The sequence below is a fragment of the Strongylocentrotus purpuratus genome, unplaced genomic scaffold (assembly GCF_000002235.5).
Source record: "Strongylocentrotus purpuratus isolate Spur 01 unplaced genomic scaffold, Spur_5.0 spur5_scaffold_12, whole genome shotgun sequence".
In the NCBI taxonomy this organism is placed as follows: Eukaryota; Metazoa; Echinodermata; class Echinoidea; order Camarodonta; family Strongylocentrotidae; genus Strongylocentrotus; species Strongylocentrotus purpuratus.
In genome coordinates this window covers 19,269,165-19,289,070 of record NW_022145597.1, presented here as the reverse complement: position 1 = coordinate 19,289,070, position 19,906 = coordinate 19,269,165, and the positions used below count along the sequence as shown (strand labels likewise).

Here is a 19,906-nt window from a genome sequence, read left to right as displayed (position 1 = left end):
TAGCAATAGATATATTGATTATATGATTACTAACCAAGAAACATCATGCATGTTTAATATGTATTTGTGTACGAGCAAATTTTACCAGTATTCCTCGATGATGGGTGCAGGATTGCACCTTTTAAAGGGTGCAGGATTGAACCCCTAAAGGTGCTGCTATTGCATCGGTTTGCACCCCTAATGGAGTAAAAACATGTACTTAACTTAGTACATGTTTTTACTCAATATTGATTGAGCAACTAAGCGTTACCCAGAAAACATACTCAATAATTGAGCAAAAAAATCGCTCAAACAATTTGAGTCAAAACATGTACTCGTTAATTGAGTAAAATTTGGCTCAACTCATGAGCAGTTTCTTACTCGACATGAGTTGATTACGTTTCTACCCAGTACTGAGTAAAAAAGGAAACCGCTAAACAAAGAGTAAATATTGTGTAAAGGTTGACTCATTCAAACTGAGTAGAGATTTAGTCTTTTATTGAGTAATATTTTTACTCAACAGATGGGTAGATTTGTTACTCAACACATGCTGAGTAAAGTTTACTCAAAAGTCGGGTGGTTTCCTTTTGACCACCCAAAAGAGTAACATTTTGACTCAAATTGAGCAGTTTTTTTTTAGAGTGTACATCGTTATTTATAATTGTCGGTCGGAGTTTAAAATGGGGATGAGCTTCTGAATCGAGACGGTCTTTTACTTTTTGGAGCGGGTTTTTAGTTTTCGGAGCGAGTTTTTACTTTTCGGAGTGACTTCTTGATTTTCTTATTCTTACTCCACTTCCTTTGCCGCCATGAGGTGCTAAAGCTTTAGCAGAGTTCGGGGCGCCCAGCCCTTATATGTAACTTTTCGTGATTCCCCGTGATTATGTAACTATTTTGTACTAAATGCACTACTCACTTAACACTTGACTTTTGTCAAGAATTTTCATTTCTTCGTTTGGACTTTGTTCGTCTCTGGAACGTTACACGGGCTATGTTGCAGGCTGCCACAGGCCAAACCGGTCCGTTTCACAAACATTAACACATCAACCAATTCAAAATATCACAAAATGTTAGACATTCATTATATGCAAGCCTGATCACAACAAAATAAATTTCAAAATCTATTTTCCACATTGTATTATCCTCAGGACATGTACGAAATACAACACACAGCCATTTATAAAATTTACATTATGGAAGAAAGGAATATAATAGACTAGCCCATGCAGTAGCAGTACGTCTCGACATTCTGTGTGATAAAAGTGTTGAGATATTATGACGGCACTCATTTTTTTTGCTTGTACCTCTGACATCTTTACCACTGACATTTTTTCCTCTGACATTTTTACCTCTGACATTTTTACCTCTGACATTTTTACCTCTGACATTTTTACCTCTGACATTTTTACCTTTGACATTTTTACCTCTGACATTTTTACCTCTGACATTTTTACCTCTGACATTTTTACCTTTGACATTTTTACCTCTGACATTTTTTCCTCTGACATTTTTGCCTTTGACATTTTTACCTCTGACATTTTTTCCTCTGACATTTTTACCTCTGACATTTTTACCTCTGACATTTTTACCTCTGACATTTTTACCTCTGACATTTTTTCCTCTGACATTTTTAACTCTGACATTTTTTCCTCTGACATTTTTACCTCTGACATTTTTACCTCTGACATTTTTACCTCTGACATTTTTACCTCTGACATTTTTTCCTCTGACATTTTTACCTGGCACCCATTCGGCGGCGAGGTGCCCGCATACAGTACTTTAAATCGTTTCTAGTGTGTTGATTACAAACTAATTTTTTACCAGTTAGAAAATGTCTTCTCCTTTTTTTATTCTTGCTCGCTCGCTAAATAAAGAAACAAATGTGCCCATATATGTGTAAATAGCACTTGATGAGGACCAGAGTGATGCAAAATAAATAGTCTGTGAAGAATTTGGGATTAGGAGAAACTTTGTTGAAGTTGAAGTAACGGTACTCCAGAAAAATGTATTTCCATGCATTTTGAGACGCGCTGAACAATAACTTGAAACTTACACCCTTCGTGGAAAACAGCAACCGCACTGGTGTTGCATGAATTATAATTAAATGGAAAGGTGTAGTAATGAGGAAGATAACGTGCTATAGAATTTGAACAAATGTGGGTTCATTATATGGGCTCGATGTGTCAGTTCGTATTTGCTGTTGAATCCTGATTGTCCACGGTAAGGGGGGGGGGGGGGTAGTTGTCCTCGGGCGGTTATTGTCCTCGGGGTGGGGGTAATTGTCCTGGGGGGGGGGGTAATTGTCCTCGGGGAGTATTTATCAGGGGAGGGGTATTTTTACGAGAGGTAAAAGTCTCTTGACAAAGACAATAACACTTTGAGCCCCAATATCCTGACATCTGTTGAGGTCGATGCGTTGTCGGGCATGCTAGTACAGGAGCCAGGGGGGGGGGGGGTCAACCTAGCTGGGAAGGAAACCAATTTTCATGTGCACAGATGTAAAGATCGCATAGCTTCACATAACAAATTGACCGTCTGGCATGTTCTAAGTGGTGGGTGCGGCCAGGGGGACGCCCCCACCAAAAAAGTGGCCCTTTTGACGACTAAATAGTATTTTGTAATTAATGTTTTAAGGAAACCTTGAACCACCATGAGTTTGGTGTCATATGAAAGAGAGTTAAATTATCTACATTTTGATACCAATTCCAAAGAATTTGGGATTAATTAACATCGCAGATTTAAGTAAAAACATGATTTTTGTGATTTTTTCGAACCTTGATTTTTTTTTAACCTAGATTTTATGCTAGGTGAACTTACAATGATTTACCCGCATCTCAATCTTGAAATTTGTCGCCATTTTGTTGCCACCCGAGAAATTACGGAATTTTCCGAAGATCTTCAAGCACCGTCACCAACATCACCTGTATTATATAACTCTACCTGTGATGAGTCATTCATCAATTTGTCTGATGACGAAACAAAGGAATGCCAATTGTGTGGATTGAAATGTGATGAGAAAGAACGCATTTGCATGAAGTGTAAATGCATAAATCAACGAATCGACCAGCTGTCATCAGATCTTAGGAAAGTCCAACATGCAGTTGAAGCTATTCTCGATGCTCCTAAGAATGTGAAGACCAACCCCTCCCCAAGAAGCAGCGGAGAACCCCACCACCCGCCCAGAAGTCAGATCGTCAACAAGATCAGATATCATCGGCCGCTTTTCAGTCTCAATACATGTATCCACCGCAACACCCTCCTCCTCATCAACGTATGCAGTTTGTCCCGCCCACTTCAGACTTCCCAGCACCCCTCCCTCAACGTAGACTGAACCCACAATTGGACCAATCCCGTTACCAGCCGCCTCTACAACCCCCTTCGCGTCCTATGCAACCACCTCTGAATGAACCGACAATCAACCAACATCATCCCAGACCATCTACATTCTTTAACCATGACCTCTACCAGAATCAAGGTTTCGCATTTTCCCCTCTCCATACAACCAGAGCCAACGCCGCTCCTACGCTTCGGTAGCAGCCCCGCCCACCTTTTACAACTACGCTTCAGCGAGCTGCACTTATTGCGGCGAACTCAACCATCGTGAAAATAAATGCAAACATGGTGTCCAGCTTCAATGCCGACGATGCTTACAATACGGACACAAAGAAAAAATGTGCCATTATTAGGTTGCAGGCCAGGAAGAGTGTGCCTTTGAAAGCGAAGTATCTTTGAAGCTAAGTGATTTACTTTCATTTCCTAATGAGTATAACAAGTGTGCTAGTAAACTCTCCAAAGTAAAAGGATTAAAAATTGGTCATCTAAATGTTCGAAGTCTACATGGGAAGATAGACGAAATTCGTTTTCTGACCTCTAAGATCAATCTTGATATATTATGTCTTACAGAGACATGGTTGCATGACATGATAGATGATAGCGTAGTTAAAATTGATGGTTATCACTTAATAAGAAGAGACAGGAATAACAGCACTAGAGGAGGTGGTGTCTGTATATATGTTCGTAATACCATTGTTTTTTTCAGAAAGATATAACTTGTTAAGTATTAACGTAGAGGCTACTTGGATTGAATTATCATTGAAATCTGATAAACTTATCATTGGGTGTTTATATAGACCACCGAATTCTGACTCTTCTTATTTTGATAATATGCTGGATATTTTTGAGAAAGTAGCATCTGAAGATAAGGACCTAGTTATATTGAGTGATTTTAATTATAATTATAAGTTTGATGCTGCAAGTTTTAGTGATAATCCTGTTTATATGATTGAAAATCTCTTCTCATTAACACAATTGATCCATAAACCCACCAGGGTTACAGGCACCTCTTCTAAATGTTTAGACCATATTCTTACTTCTGTACCAGATAAGCATATACTAAGTGACGTAGCTAAGATATCCTTAAGTGATCATTACTTTATATACACATGTATAAATGTCAACAATACTTCTAAGAATGTTCATAACGTAGTACGATTTAGAGACTATAAGAATTTTAATGAGAATGCTTTTATTGATGATTTAAAACATTCTGACGTACTTAATAATAATTGTACTTTTTGTATTCCCCTACGAGGAAAGTGGGTTGAATGGAAACAGGCTTTTTTAAATTGTTGTAACAAACAAAGAATGTCGGGTTAAAACTAGGCACTGCCCATGGATAAATTCTAATATTATTAAACTCATTTATAAAAGAGACTACTTAAAGAAAAAATATGATAGACTAAAAATTCCATATCTATTGACTGAATATCGAAATCTAAGGAATTCAGTCACCAAGCTCAAACGAAAAGAGAAGAGAGAATATTTTGATTCAGTATCTGAGAGATACAGTAATGAAAGTAAGAGGTTATGGAAGGAGTTAAGCAAAATTACTGGAAGGGGGAAAAAAGACTCTGTTTTACCATCTGATTTTGACAGTAATAAATTGAACGATTATTTTGTAAATATTGGTAAAAAGATTTCAGAAATTTTCAGTAATCACGATTTATCATGGAATCACCCTGAAAGTATACATACCTTCGTCTTAAAATCAATTAGTCCCGGAAAACTAAACATAATCTCTCTTCTTGAGCTTTGGTGATATTCGTTATTTATATTTCCGTGTTTTTATCCTGTTCAGGACCATGATGTAAAACAGATTTTGTATCTACAATGTATATCTGATTCTTGTTATCCTGATTAAATATATTTCAATAAAAAAAAATAATAACAAAAATTGAATTTTATCAAAAAACATTATTTTCCATATACCAAAATTGAAAAATCAATTTTTTTTAACAACTTTCCAGGAATTCGTTTATGTACAACTACAATATCCTGTGCGAGGAAGAGGTTGATATATCATTTCAATAAAAATTTATAGCAATCCAAAGTTATTGATTTGATTTTCACAAAAACAACATTTTCGCCCACATGTGTATTAACTGTATGCAATATACGTGCATTAGTGTATTAAGGACCTGTTTAGTGTGTTTACATCGAGTTTTAAAGATAACTTTGATCTAAAACCTCTAATCACCATGTATTTGGTGTCAAAAGATGGATAATTAAAATACCTTCATTCTGATATCAATTTCAATGAGTGATGTATTGTGTGAAATATAAATTTTGAGCCAAAAAGGTGCTTTATTGTAGATATTCCTCTGATTTTGGCCAGTATATCGGTATATTAACTGGACAAAAGTGATTAGACATTTAGTAGTGCAGAAAGTTCAAAGGGTTTGGAGCGTTGAGGGCAATTGATAAGTTCTTCTTCTGTACTCTGGGAGGTTTCAGGAAATGTGGACATTGGCAGTTGCCTCTCCCCTCCCCCCACCTCCACCCCGCCCCTTCCAGCCGCTTGTCATAATCTTGCCCATGCCCAAGACAAGTTATTGCATCGATCAACATGAATATAATATAATATTGCCATATTTGGTTTAATGGTTTATTTTGCCAGACTACTAAGAAAACACGTGTATGCTTGTAAGCAACCGTACTCCGCATAATTCCTATTGTGATTAGATTAGAATGACATAAACTTTTCTCATAAAATAGTTTCGGCTAGGTATGCAAAGTTATTTTTTCTCTCGATTACAAGTAATTCGGTACAAAAATTAAAGGAACATTATGAAACTACTTGATTCGATTGAATCTCAGTTTAAGTCTTTGTGTGTTTCAAATAGAAGGTTCCACGACTACAATTGAGATCAATTTGAAATCTTTTCTGCTTAGCCATGAATAATTTAAAATCGTTACTAACTCCTTGAACTTCTAAGGATCTCACAATTTGATGATTGGAAAATGTCATTAGGTACCAGCTTATAATTTTGATAACACATCACCGTCTACATTAGAGTTCTATCATGCCCGTTGCATAAATCATATGGTCTTTTTGAACATGTTGCTGAAATGACATGATTTTCTGTGAATTTTTCTCATTTTGGGGGGTAAATTATACTTTTGTTGGAAAATGACAAGTCTCCCAAATTTACAGTTAGGCAAAAAAATATGCTTATTTAGAAGCCTTCATGTCAGGGCCTGCAGAACGGTAGGGCTCGAGCACCCCCTCACTTTTTTTGAAAAAGTATGTTAAAGAGAAAAAGAAAGAGAGAGAGAAAGAATGAGTGACCTGCCAGTGTCACAAATGAGGTATCAAAATATGCTCTTCTGACCGTAATTAAATACCTATAAAACCTCTGAGCTTCCGCCGGGTTCCGCACCCTGGACCTCACCAAGGGCCCTAAGACGGGTCCCTGAATGCTCATCTGACCATAATTAAATGCCTTAAACGCTGAGCTTCATGAGACACAGCCCCTTGGACCCTACTTCAATTAGTGACCTGCCAGTGTCACAAATAAGGTATCTAAATATGCTTATCTGACCGTAATTTAATGCCTAAAAGTACCCCTGCAGCTTCCGAGGGCTTTACCCGCCCCCTGACCCTGCCGGGGCAAAGACATTGGACCCCACGCCAATTTACGCTGCACTCGCTCCGCTCTACCTTATCGTTAATACTCCACTTTGAAAAACGTTCAGCAGGGCCGGCATGTAACGTGCAAGTATGGCGGTGGTGCAGATTTTTCTTCTGCCCCCAAAAAACGTTTTTGCTCATTACACCACTGCCCCTGAATGGTGAGCCCCCTGGAATGTTTGCCCCCTCCCCCAATCCCAAACTGCTTCTGGCGCGCCTGGTGGGGGTGTCTATCAGATGTCCCTAAAATACCCCAACCTCAATATTGAGCTAGATCAGCTTGAAAGGAAACCCAAATGGAACCTATATGAAAAGATTCGCCACAGGCCAACGATACACAAATGCCCATTGCCAGATGATTTAAATGGTGGGGAGTGACTGCCAGGCGCCCTTTGATGTTAGATATAGATTTTTTATTTTTTTTATTTTTTTTATTTGGGGGCGGGGGGGGGGGGGGGGGGGGGGGATGGGTCTCGAAATTTGAAAATTTGACATTTTGTCCAGTTGGGGGGGGGGGTAAGGTCACTTTTTTAAGGTCACCCATTGGCAATTTTTTTTTTTTTTTTTTTTTAAATTTTTTTTAAAAAAAAATCAAAAGGGGAGGGTTTTCCAAAATAACATAAAAAAAAACTCGAGGGGGGGGGGGGTTTAACCCCAAAACCACCCCCCCCCCCCTGCGTACGCGCCTGGCTGGACCCATTCTACACCACTGCTTTCAGTCGTTTCAATATTGTTCATCGTTTTAATATTGTTTTGATTTAAAGCTACCATATATGACTTCACATCTTCATCACAACGCAGAATTGATAGAAGTGAAACCCATGAATGATTAATTACCGTTCGATTTCATTCAGTTTACCAGTTGTTAAGTAATTGATATTAATCACAATCATGAACCTAGCCTTAGACGCAGATTGTAAGTCTATAAAGAATTAAATCGGTGTAAAGGGTAATTAATTATCATGCATACATAAGTTTACCTTAGCCGAGTCCTCGTACCTACCACACTTTACTAAAGACACACAATACACATCACCGTCCTCGTTTAATTATTTGATCATCAGATTATCATGCTGATGAAACTCGCTTAATTATCGGTCATGTACCCCTCCATCTTTCTTTTCGTCCAGTATTCATCTGCTTATAACCATCGCTTTCTCTTTAACAGATTAATACCTTCTAGCTGGCCCAGATGAGTCCTGATAAAACATCTATAATAAATTCTCAGCACCTAATCCTCACCCATTTCTCTACATTCTCTTTTGACTCCCACTTTATTTTTTCCTGATTAATGCCTTCCGTATTTTCTCGCTTGTCTACCATCTGTAATAATCAATTATCACCAATCCTTACCCCCATCTGTCCGTTATCTCTTGACTATCCCTTTCTTTCTCCCAGACTGATGGCTTCAGTACCTTCTCGCTGGCCCACCGAGCCCCCTTGTCTTCCTCACCACAAAGTGGTCTACCTCAAGACCCACAAAACTGGTTCCACAACAATGGGTTCCATCTTCAATCGCTACGCCTTCACCAGAAACCTCACAGTCCTTGTTCCGCATCTGGGGCACTTCGTGAACTGCCGGACACTCTTCAACACCAAGCAAATCACCGAAGGGGGTGGCAATCATTCGAAGAAGGGGAACTGGAGTTTCGAAACGGGCTACGATATGCTGACCAATCACGCTCGGCTCGACAAGAAGGAGATGGACAAAGCGTTCCATAATGCCAGGTTATTTAATTCAATTTTATTTTTGTTTCTACATTAAGATCGCAAAGGGCTTCAAGATATTAAAGGTAAAGACCAGTAATGGTCATGCGATTGCATTGTGAAAGAAACGTTGTGGAATCGATCAGAAAAGGTTGATCATCTAGCATCTAGCATCTGCAAGGTTCTGGAATCATCAAAATGATAAGAAATTTGGCCCATTCTTCGTAAAGTTACAAGCACTATACACAGAAAGATGTATATGGGACTACCCTATCTCTCTCACCAGACCATGAGAGAAATAAGTTTACCAAATATATGAATTAGTAGGCGGTTTCCCGGCAAATTTTTTATCATCATGTATTAGTCAAAACATATTCTTTCACATGATTGGTAATGAGAGCTTCCATTTCATTTTTTGAAATTGGGGCGTTGCCAATACTGGTCTTTACCTTTAAGCTTTGACAACTTTTAAAGCTCTTTTTTTTTTTTTTTTTTAATTCCTGTTTCTAAAGCTATGGTCACATCACCTAAAAGTAGCCTGCTCGCCAGGGCGGCGAGTTTTGAGCCAATTTCGCCCAGGCGCCGAACGGCGGCAACCCGGGCACCGCTTGTTTTTAGGGCTTCGCTCGGTCGTTGCTGAAAAAATTGACCGGCGACCGACGGGAAATCGACAGGGCACCGCCCATGCATCGCTGGGGCTCTACAGCCTGCTCGACTTCTCCAAAAATTCGTAGGGCGATGCCTAAATTCCAGCGGCTACTGAGCAGGCTACTAATTGGTCGGTCGCTGTTCTGATTTGTGACCATAGCTTAAGTCGTAATATTCATTACAATATGCCATTCTTTTGCAGCGCATATTTATCATGATACAGTGTGTACGGATGCGTTTTCAAAGGACGTTGGACTTTGCATATTATTCCCCTGGTTTTAACTACAGCAACAGTAGCGCTCAGACTGCCCATAGGAAAGTGAAAAGTATGCCGCAGACCTGCCGCAAAGAGTATGCCGAAGTATGCGGCAGAAAGAAATTTTGCTGCAGACTTGCCGCATACCAGTATGCCACAGGAACAGTCTGCGGAAGATCTGTGGCAGGATGAAATTTTGCTCCAGACTTGCCGCATACTAGTATGCCACAGGAACAGTCTGCGGCAGATCTGCGGCAGGATGAAACTTTGCTCCAGACTTGCCGCATACCAGTACGCCACAGGAACAGTCTGCGGAAGGTCTGCCACAGAAAAGTGGGAAATTATACAGTCTGAAGCAAGGCTTATAGGCGGCCATTTTGTAGGACATGCAGTACCATAATTTATGAGGTTGCAGGCTGAGCCCATGATCTTGTTAATTCCTGTGTTGATTAGCACTGTTAATTGTCTTTTTAGCTTCTGTCAAACCAAACAATTTGCTTCAAGTTCAACTGATACCATAAGAGGAATTTATTACATAAGAGGAGACTGAGGAATTAACGGACTGTTTCAAACTTTTTTGTTGTGCCATATGTGATCTTATCTTCAGCCCCACTAACTCACTTTTTTGTTGTAACTACCCAAGACGAAAATCCAATTGAAACCAATTGAACGCCAATTGAATTTTCAATTGGTTTCAATTGGTCTCAATAGGTTTTAACAGGTTTCAATGGGACTTTAATAGGACTTCAGATGGTTTCAATTGGTCCAGATTGTCCCTATTGGACCAATTGGGCCCATTGGCCCCATTGGCCTATATATGCCCCATTAGACTTTAATGGGACCCCAATTGGCCAGAAGTTGGACTTCAATTGGTCCAATTGAAACCAATTGAAAACCTTTTAAAGTCTAATGGGGCAGATTGGTCCAATTGAAATCCTATTAAAGTCTAATAGGGCCAATTGAAACCAATTGAAACCAATCATCTCATGCATATTCATTATTACTTTTTTTTTTTTTTAGACTTTGAAATACATAACTGTAGTTTGGAGGAAATTCTGTATGGGAAAGAGGAGAGAAATAAAGGAAAATATCAATTAATGAAGCATGTTTTAATTCTTGTTAAATATCTGATTTATAGAAATAGAGAACTTAAAAAACCACCCTCTTTTAATGAAATAAAGAATAGTATAATAGGGGATAAAGTAGAAGAAAGGAAATTGGCAGCAATGAGGGGAACTCTCACTATTCATTTTTCTAAATGGGAAAACCTGAGTATTAGACAAACAATTGGAACCCAGAGCCAGTCGTCCACCGGTTAAGAGGGGGGGGGGGGGATAAGGGAGAGGTCGGGTAGGGTAGGGTTAACAAAAAGAGAAAACTTTTCTCTCAGGACAACAGTATAAAAAGAAGTATACGTTGCTACATTGTTAAAACAAAAAAAAATTTGATTATACAACTGCATATGTTTTCTTTGAAAATATGAATTTTTGTTTCAAATATGATGTATAGGAACTAACTATGTAAGTTTCTTTTGAAGCCGTTTGTAAGACAAAAATTTATACTGATTTATAATGTCATCACATTTGCAGTGAGAGTTACATATGATGATTGTAATTTGTACTATGATTATAATTTGTTTCAAGAGAGAAAAGAATAAAAACTGACCATAAAAAAAAAAAAAAAATTACCTAATTGGTAATATCGATATTGCCACTATCGATTATGAAGTATCAATCAGTTTATCACTGGTTCTTCTACATGCATACTTTATTGCCACGTACTGGATATGAAAGAGTATGCGGCAGGTCTGCAGCAGGTCTATATGAGATATGAATATTCATGATGAAGAGTCTGCGGCAGGTCTGCAGCAGACTCTTCATCATACTGAAAGAGTATGCGGCAGGTCTGCAGCAAGTCTGCGGCAGACCTGCTGCAGACTCTTCATCATACTGAAAGAGTATGCGGCAAATCTGCGGCAAGTCTGCGGCAGACCTGCCGCAGACTCTTCATCATACTGAAAGAGTATGCGGCAAGTCTGCAGCAAGTCTGCGGCAGACCTGCCGCAGACTCTTCATCATACTGAAAGAGTATGCGGCAAGTCTGCGGCAAAACTAGTTTGCATGTGAAAAAGATGACTGTCTGCGGCAGGTCTGCTGCAGATCTGCGGCAAGTCTGCCGCAGGAGTATGCGGCAGGCTCATTTCTTTCCTATGGGTGAGTATGCAGGAAATACATCCTACCAAGTACCAACTTTCTACACTTGGATCGCGTGTGGCAAAATGTATATTGTCTTGAGTGAGGACGTTAGTGCTGCGGCAAAGTTTCAACTCCGTGGTTTACAGTCAGGAGACTTATTCAATAGACCACAACTTCTCATGTTGGGATTGTCACCGCTTATGTAATGTCATCGTCATTTTTTTCACACTACAACTTGTAACGCAAAATGCTAGTGAAATTGCCTTAAATTAAGGGCCACTCTAACCCAACTAAACATAGCCTTTCAAAACATGAATACACCTCTACTTATTAATCTTCCAGCCTCCATTTTTTCAGAAAATCTCTATATTGACCAAAATGTGATAACCATAAATAATATTCGGTAGGGCCGTGCATTATGGTTCAAGGCATGGCCACATAGAGGAATTTTTCCTGTTGGGGGCCGGGGGGAAATGCAATGAATTGTTGACAATGTATTGCATTTTCTTCGTTTGGGGGGGATTTGTGGAAGGGGCCGCGTACCCTAGCAAACACTGCGTAAAGTCATGATTCAGGGGCTAAGCAATGGCCTTGTTACTGTGAGGCCCCAGGATAAAAAATCGTGTCGATCAGCTATATTAGTGCCCTTTTGTGAGGCATTAATCCTCATTACTGTCAATTATGATTTAAGGACGTAGGTTCCCTAGCTGATTAGCATAGTAGCACACATATGATTTAGCAGTCACGCAAAAACAAACACTCGCAAATTAATATTCAATAAAATCTGAGAATGTATGCCATTATCTAGATCTATTAGAAATAAATAATTTTTTCAAATCCTTCCCTAAACTGGGGTAAAAATAAATATTCCATCATTATGACCAACAGTGTACATAATAAATACAAAGTATAACACGATCATAAAAGGAAGATGAAACAGAAACATATATAGAAAACAATGAAGTGCTTACAAAGAGAAAATTATAATATCACCTATCCTTAATACTATTGATGTGATAATTTGAAAAGATGAGTTTTGAGTTCAGATATGAATGTTTCAATATTGGATATAATTAGTTTGGGAGGGAATTTCATAAAAATGGTACTTTATGAGTCAGTGAAAGCCCTATCACCATTTGCTTTTGTTCTGCCTCTCTTAGCTTCGAGGAGGTTTTGAGATGCAGAACGCAAAGACTTTGATGGAACATATTTTAAGACAAGATCAGAGAGGTATTCTGGAGACAGACCATTGACTTAAGACTGTTTTGTTTTTAATTTGGCAAAAAGAATGCACCAAAGCGAGCCATTTATGCATCAATTAAAAAAAAATCTTCAACTTCTGAGGGGGGCACATCCCCCCTCAAACACCCCTTGCGTGGCACGCCCATTCGCCCCCTAACATAATAACGTGGCGCCGCCCCTGAGTAGGCCTGCATCTCTAGATACGAGCCCGTCAATATCTGTTATTTTGTTCCTCTCCCGAGTTTGTAAAACCAGCATGCCTTCACCATCCATTGTGGAGAAGCGTCATCCTACATGAGAGAAAACAATATAGGTAGGCCTACTTCAATTAAAAACTGATAATAATGGATACACACCAACCATAATACATCGTATAAACAGACTTTCATCGATCTTAGTGTGCGTTCGTCCTCATCTTCATTGCTCAAGAAGTGAAAGGACCTCTTACAAGAATAAAAGTAATGAGGGGTCCTGTTGTATACCCTACATGTAGTGCTTTGAATGTGCATTAGATATGGTTCTTCTACACACAGGACCTCCTGTAAATAAAGACAAATTTCCTTTGTAAATAAAGAAAGGAATTAAAGATATAAATATTTGTATGCTAAGTGCAGAACTATAAAATACTCTCCACTAAATACTTTTGCGACGTAAAGTTAGTTCCAGTTCTTGTTTAGTGAAATAATAGGTGGTCGTTTAATAGATGTGTGCTAAATATCCCAATTTTTTTTACCTGCATGGGACTTTCTGCTTCATCTTGCAAATATAAGAGATGTTGTAACGTCTACTCATCAGTTAACTCCCTCCAGCTCTTCAGTTTCAATCTATTGGAACAAAATGAAGAAACAAAAAATAATATGAAAATCAAGGCGTTCCTTTCTCCTTAACAAAATATTACAGATCTTGTATATAGCTAATTTTAATGTCATGGTTGGCCTTAATCGTAATATGGTGAGGAAATCAATATTCGTATTTAATGAACCACGTGCACAGTACAAAGTAAAACTTAATGGAAGATTTAAATTGTGCCTCAAACAGTGCTTTCTATGGCCTATGAGTTCGGAGTAGTACTAAGAATAATTAGTTTATTAAACAAGAAAAGGTGGACTACATATAAGTTAACATAATAATTATAAATGATAAATGATAAATGATAAATCTATTTATGTCTTTGTATATAAAAGAAGACCCGAGTGTGGACTCGGGTCTTCTTTTATATACAAAGAAATAAATAGATTTATCAACATGAACTGCACAATTTAGAGGAAAAAACTCTAATATATGACAACTTGACAAGCTTGCTGGACCCACACAAAATCTAAATATTAAATAAACAAATCCCAGTTTTTGTCTGAATATTTTTACAAATAAGTTCCAGTTTTTACATCTAAATGAAATAGGGTTTGAAGTTGTTTGATTATCAATGGCCACAATATAATTTTGGTCTAAAGTTGACACGCACTGCACCGATGATGCAACTGAGTGAACGAATGGCACTGAGTAAGCCAACGGAGTCCCGACATCCACTGATTTTAACAAGAATTAATCCACTTGGATTATAAAAAAAAAATCATACTTCATAGATTGTTTTAAGGTGTAACGATAAATCTATCTATCGATAAAATACATATTCATGACGCTCACATCCAATCAGATTGAGAGTGCCGCCTAGTGTGCTTATTTTGTCTTCAAAATGATCCGAAAGAGGCGGATTCTAACCCCATTCGCGTAATGTTTTCCGCGCGTGCTGCTTTTTTTTCTGACCGTTCTGAGTCGTCATTTTTAAAGCTAGATTCCAGAATTATTGATGATTTCTAAAAAAAAAATCATTGTCATGTTCGGAATATACGTCAAAGACTATTCTACATGTCTTTTTTTTCCTCATTTTTTTTAGCCCGTTTTGGTTAGAGTGGCCCTTTAACTTTGTTTTTTGAAAAGTCCTTGTGATCGTGTGCATACACTCTATATTTCCAAAAATGTTCAAAGTATGACAGTGAAGTAATCAATTATTACCAATACTATTAACTGTTTGTAGTACTATAATTATTTTAATGATGTTATCATTATTATTATTATCATAACTGATATCATTATTCCACAGGTACGTGACGATTATTCGCGAGCCAGCAGCGCAATGGCAGTCGGCCTTTAACTACTTTGAGGTCTGGAAATCGATGCCCCAGTCGAAAGCGCCCATGGATCTTTTTCTTTCTCAGCCGAAAAAGTACTTCGCGCATGTCATGTCGAAGAAACAATACTTCAAAGTTAGCATGCACAACGAGCAACTCTATGACTTCGGTTTGGAGCACAATGACACGGACGACGAAGAGAAAGTCATGAATAAAATTCGCGAGCTCGAGTCGGTTTTCGATCTGGTGATGATCACGGAGTACTTCGACGAATCCCTTCTCTTGCTTCAAAAGCTACTCTGCTGGCGCATGGAAGATGTAGTGTATCTGAAGCATGGGGTTCGCTCCGCAAACTATCGGAAGAAGAACAACGACAGCTTGGCAGATAAGATACGAGAATGGAACAAAGCCGACTTAATGCTCTACAACCATTTTAACGAAACATTTTGGCGAAAAGTTCTTGAATACGGACCTTCATTTTCCCAAGACTTGGTCAATTTAAAGAATATGCTCTCAGATACCTTTGATATGTGTATGAATAAAACCCGAGTTCTAAAGACTGACCGGAGGGCAGAGAAGTTTTCCAAGAACAAGAACGCCCCCAAGATTTGTGACCGATTGAATATGGGAGATCCACAATACACCAATATTTTTAAACGTCGCATGAAAGTTCAAAAGATACCATTATATCACAATAAGGGGGAGAATTCATGTCACTAACACATTCGTTGGGAATCTATAACATTAAGGTATGTTAAAGATATAGACAAGTTTTTGAAACGCCCCTTTCTCAAAAATGAAATGGAAGCTCTTATTACCAATCATGTGAAAGAATATGTTTTGACCGGATAGATATCACGCACGTGTCGCGTAGTCCCATATACATCTTTCTGTGTACAGTGCTTGTAACTTTACCATGACTGGGCCAAATTTCTTATTATTTTGATGATTCCAGAACCTTGCAGTACACACCAGATGATCAACCGTTTCTGATCGATTCTATAACGTTTCTTTCACAATGTAATCGTATGACCAGAACTGGATAATTCTGATTAGGAAAAAAAATGTACAAAAGGAATTTTGAAGCCATATACACTGTGTTGCATTCCGCTTTCAAGTTGCATTTGATTTAATTGCATTTCTCTCTCCCTTTATTTATCTAGATTATTTCTTTACAGTACTTAAAAGCAGGTTGTCCAGTCAATCTAGCAATATTTAGGGGGTATCCAACCACTTATTGCAAAATAATTTATTCCAATGCAATGCATTTCAGTAAGCTCCCCTAAACAACAAATTAAAAGTCTCAAGAAATCAAACTATGGGGAATTTATGACATTTGCGCAGGGGCGTACGCAGGATTTTTTCAAGGGGGGGGGGGGTTTAAAATCTGGCCCAAAATATTTTGCTCCCGAAAATTTGAAAATCGCGCCGGCCGAAAAGTCGCTCAGTGGGGGGGGGGGGGGGGGGGGTAAGCGGACAAAAAATCGCAAAGACTCAGCCAACCGAAAAGTCGCTCAGTGGGGGGGGGGGGGGGGGGGGGGGGGGGGGAGGGGGGGGGGGTAAGCGGAAACTTTTTTTTTTTTTTTTTTTGGTCTCGAAATTTGAAAATTTGACATTTTTTTCGTTGAGGGGGGGGGGGGTAAGGTCACTTTACGTAAGCCGTGGGCATAATTATTATTTTTTTTTTATTATTATTGAAAAAAAAAAAAAAAACCAAAGGGGGGGGGGGTTTTAGTTTTTTTTAGGGGGGTTTACATACAAAAAAATACCAAAGGGGGGGGTTTGAACCCCCAAACCCCCCCCCCCCCTGCGTACGCCCCTGCATTTGCGTATTATGCAAACCAGCTGTTATATGAAAAAAATGTACGATAGCGCTATAAAACTGCATACAGGTATCCGATTACAATAATGTGGGTGTTGAAACCAAAATTATCGGGGTCACTGAACATGATGAACACATCTGCAGATTGATATTATGAATAGAAGTGGTATAATTATGCAAACTAGTATCCGATTATATAGAAAATAAAGGCTATTTTACATTTTCCCCATATAATGGTATGTTGTTGGTATAGGATGACAACAATCTAGGTGTTTAATCCAATATGTTGGCGGCCTGTAAACATGATTAACATATTTTCAGATTGATTATAGATATAATTTGTATATTATGTCAATTAGCCTCCATCTAAGGCAAATTCAAGGAATTAATTCATTTATTTTACATAAACATTGTATGTATTTAACCAATTCAATTAAAACTACATACAAATCGTATGTATTTAACAAATTAAAACTAAATTGTGACTAAGTATATATTAATACAATGTTTTTAAGGTCCCTAAATGTGATCCACTCATTTTGGAACTAATATCCTGAATTTAATTAGCGTACTATTCTAATCAACGTTTACCATTTAAAAACAAATGTCATAGTATGCAATTGCATCTTTGTTATAAGGGAAATTTTGTAATTTTCCATATATATAAAGATGTATCCAATTGTCGACTTGAAATCGTTTAACCCGTTGACTTCTGAATTCTCTCACTTTCATAGACTTAACACAGGGACCACCTGGTTCCCGTAGGCAATGGGTTAAGTGTTAAACCGTTGTTTACGAAGCCATTTGGCCATTCTCCATACAGATACGATACCCGAGTAATCTTGTGCTTTTGACGTAGACTTTCACCTTTGTAGTTCGTTATTGCCGTAAAGTTATAACATGAAAGATGAGTAGATTAATCAAAGTCGCTATACCAGGATAAATTAGATTTTTACTATTTTGAATCTTAGGGGTGAAAATTGGCGTAAAAGTAGCAAAGTAGATATCATTTTCCGAGACGGTCTTTTCCTTGTTACGAGAACGGAAGCCGTAATGACGAATAATTTTACGCGAATTTTATACAGTTTAAACATTTAAACAGCATGTAGTTAGGAGGAATATATTGGTGACAAATCGCTTTCTTCTCTCTCTCTCTCTCTCTCTCTCCCCATCCATTTCCCTCTCTCTTTATCAATTTGCTTGTAAATAATTGCGGACTGTCGTAAAATGATTTACAAATAATTAATTTAATATCATGTAGTATTAATGGGGAAAATTGTAGTCTCAAGAAATCAAATTGTGGGAAATTAAGAAAATTTGCAAAATATATATACTAAATAACTGTTATCATATGAAAAAAATACAGATAAGATAATTTCAAAAGTTTTGATTATTTTGTGGTGTTATGTCTGAGTATTGTGAAATTGTGTATGCCGAGTTGATGATAGGTGAAATACTTGTTCTTGTAGGAGGTGTTATCTGTATTTCATCAGCAAAGTAGGCCTATATCCTTATAGGAAGTGTCTTTGGATCCATAAGTGGCTGGTGTTCAGCTTATCATGTCCGATTTTGCCTACCAAAGAAAGAAGTTAAAAAAAATATTAAGAAAATTGGGGGCTGGTAAAAGAGGATACAAGATGAGGGAAAGAGATTGTAGAGAGACAGAGAGCGAGAGCGAGAGAGAGAGAGAGAGAGAGAGAGAGAGAGAGAGAGAGGAAAAGAGAGAGAGAGAGAGAGAGAGAGAGAGAATGGGGAGAGGGTGACTATGGGAGAGAAGGGGTGGGAGAGGAAGAGACAGAGAGGAGAGTGACAGAAAGCGTAAGAGTGAGAATTGGGAGAAGGTGACATGAGAGAAAGGAAAGAGGGAGAGGGCAAGAAAGAGAGATAGAGAGAGAGAGAGAGAGAAAGAGAGAGAGAGAGAGAGAATGGGGAGAGGGTGACTATGGGAGAGAAGGGGTGGGAGAGGAAGAGACAGAGAGGAGAGTGACAGAAAGCGTGAGAGTGAGAATCGGGAGAGGGTGACATGAGAGAGAGGAGAGAGGGAGAGGGCAAGAAAGAGAGATGGATAGAGAGAGAGAGAGAGAGAGAGAGAGAGAGTAAAAAAGAGGGAGAGAGAGAGAATGGGGAGAGGGTGACTATGGGAGAGAAGGGGTGGGAGAGGAAGGGACAGAGAGGAGATTGACAGAAAGCGTGAGAGCGAGAATTGGGAGAGGGTGACATGAGAGAGAGGAGAGAGGGGGAGGGCAAGAAAGAGAGATAGAGACAGAGAGGAATAAACACACATAATTGGTAAATATATACGTCATGCAAATGAACAATTTCATTAAAAAGTCTTTTCATTCAAGTTTGCGGAAATGTATTTCAAGGTATATAGTTGAATTTTTAAGGAAAAATTTAGGGAAAATGCATTTCCGCAGTATTATATCAGACATCACCTCCAAATCACTAGTTTTTATGTTTTAAAATAAAATCAATGTTTCCAATTATTTTGAATATGTACAAATATTGAAAAGAATGTGTAGTACGGGATAATTATGTAAATGTACGGTTTATACATAATTAGCTACTGTATATGATAATCAAATACATGATCAAAAGGCAACAATTGTCAGATAAACAAAGAAAATTAACAACTGGTGGAGATTTTTCCTTTGTAACAGTAGTTAATTCCAAGTAATCAATTTAAAGAAATCAAAGTGTCCCTCTTATCTGGAATCTCTCTCAATATTAAACTAAGTTCTCGACTCGTCTAAATGAAGTTTCCCCCTTCCGGAATTTTTTGCGTTTCATCACAATATAGAGAAAGGAAGACGATTCGTCGTACCGTTATTGACTCTTAAACCTTGTTTGAATTTAGTTTCCCCGAAAATTTTAAACCTCTCATTTCTTTAGCTGATATTATAGGAAAATGAAACTTCGAGAAAATATAAGTATTGTAGTTGTAGTCACTCCCGAAGT

General features: G+C 38.2%; 1 protein-coding gene across 1 annotated transcript; it reads left to right on the top strand.

The window, feature by feature from the left end:
• The first annotated feature begins 3,216 nt into the window (after positions 1 to 3,216).
• On the top strand, positions 3,217 to 15,846 carry LOC115922485 (galactose-3-O-sulfotransferase 3-like). Its single transcript, XM_030981410.1, has 3 exons — positions 3,217 to 3,509; positions 8,348 to 8,677; positions 15,099 to 15,846. Exons 1-3 carry the CDS (start codon positions 3,217 to 3,219, stop codon positions 15,844 to 15,846), a joined length of 1,371 nt encoding a protein of 456 aa, XP_030837270.1.
• The last annotated feature ends 4,060 nt before the right edge of the window (positions 15,847 to 19,906 follow it).

What these genes read in the sequence shown, in the direction of transcription:
- LOC115922485 (XM_030981410.1), top strand. Translation starts at nt 3,217, where the DNA reads ATGTATCCACCGCAACACCCTCCTCCTCATCAACGTATGCAGTTTGTC. An exon ending in AACGCCGCTCCTACGCTTCG is followed by an intron (nt 3,510 to 8,347) that starts GTAGCAGCCCCG and finishes TCTTTCTCCCAG; the next exon opens with ACTGATGGCTTCAGTACCTT. An exon ending in AAAGCGTTCCATAATGCCAG is followed by an intron (nt 8,678 to 15,098) that starts GTTATTTAATTC and finishes ATTATTCCACAG; the next exon opens with GTACGTGACGATTATTCGCG.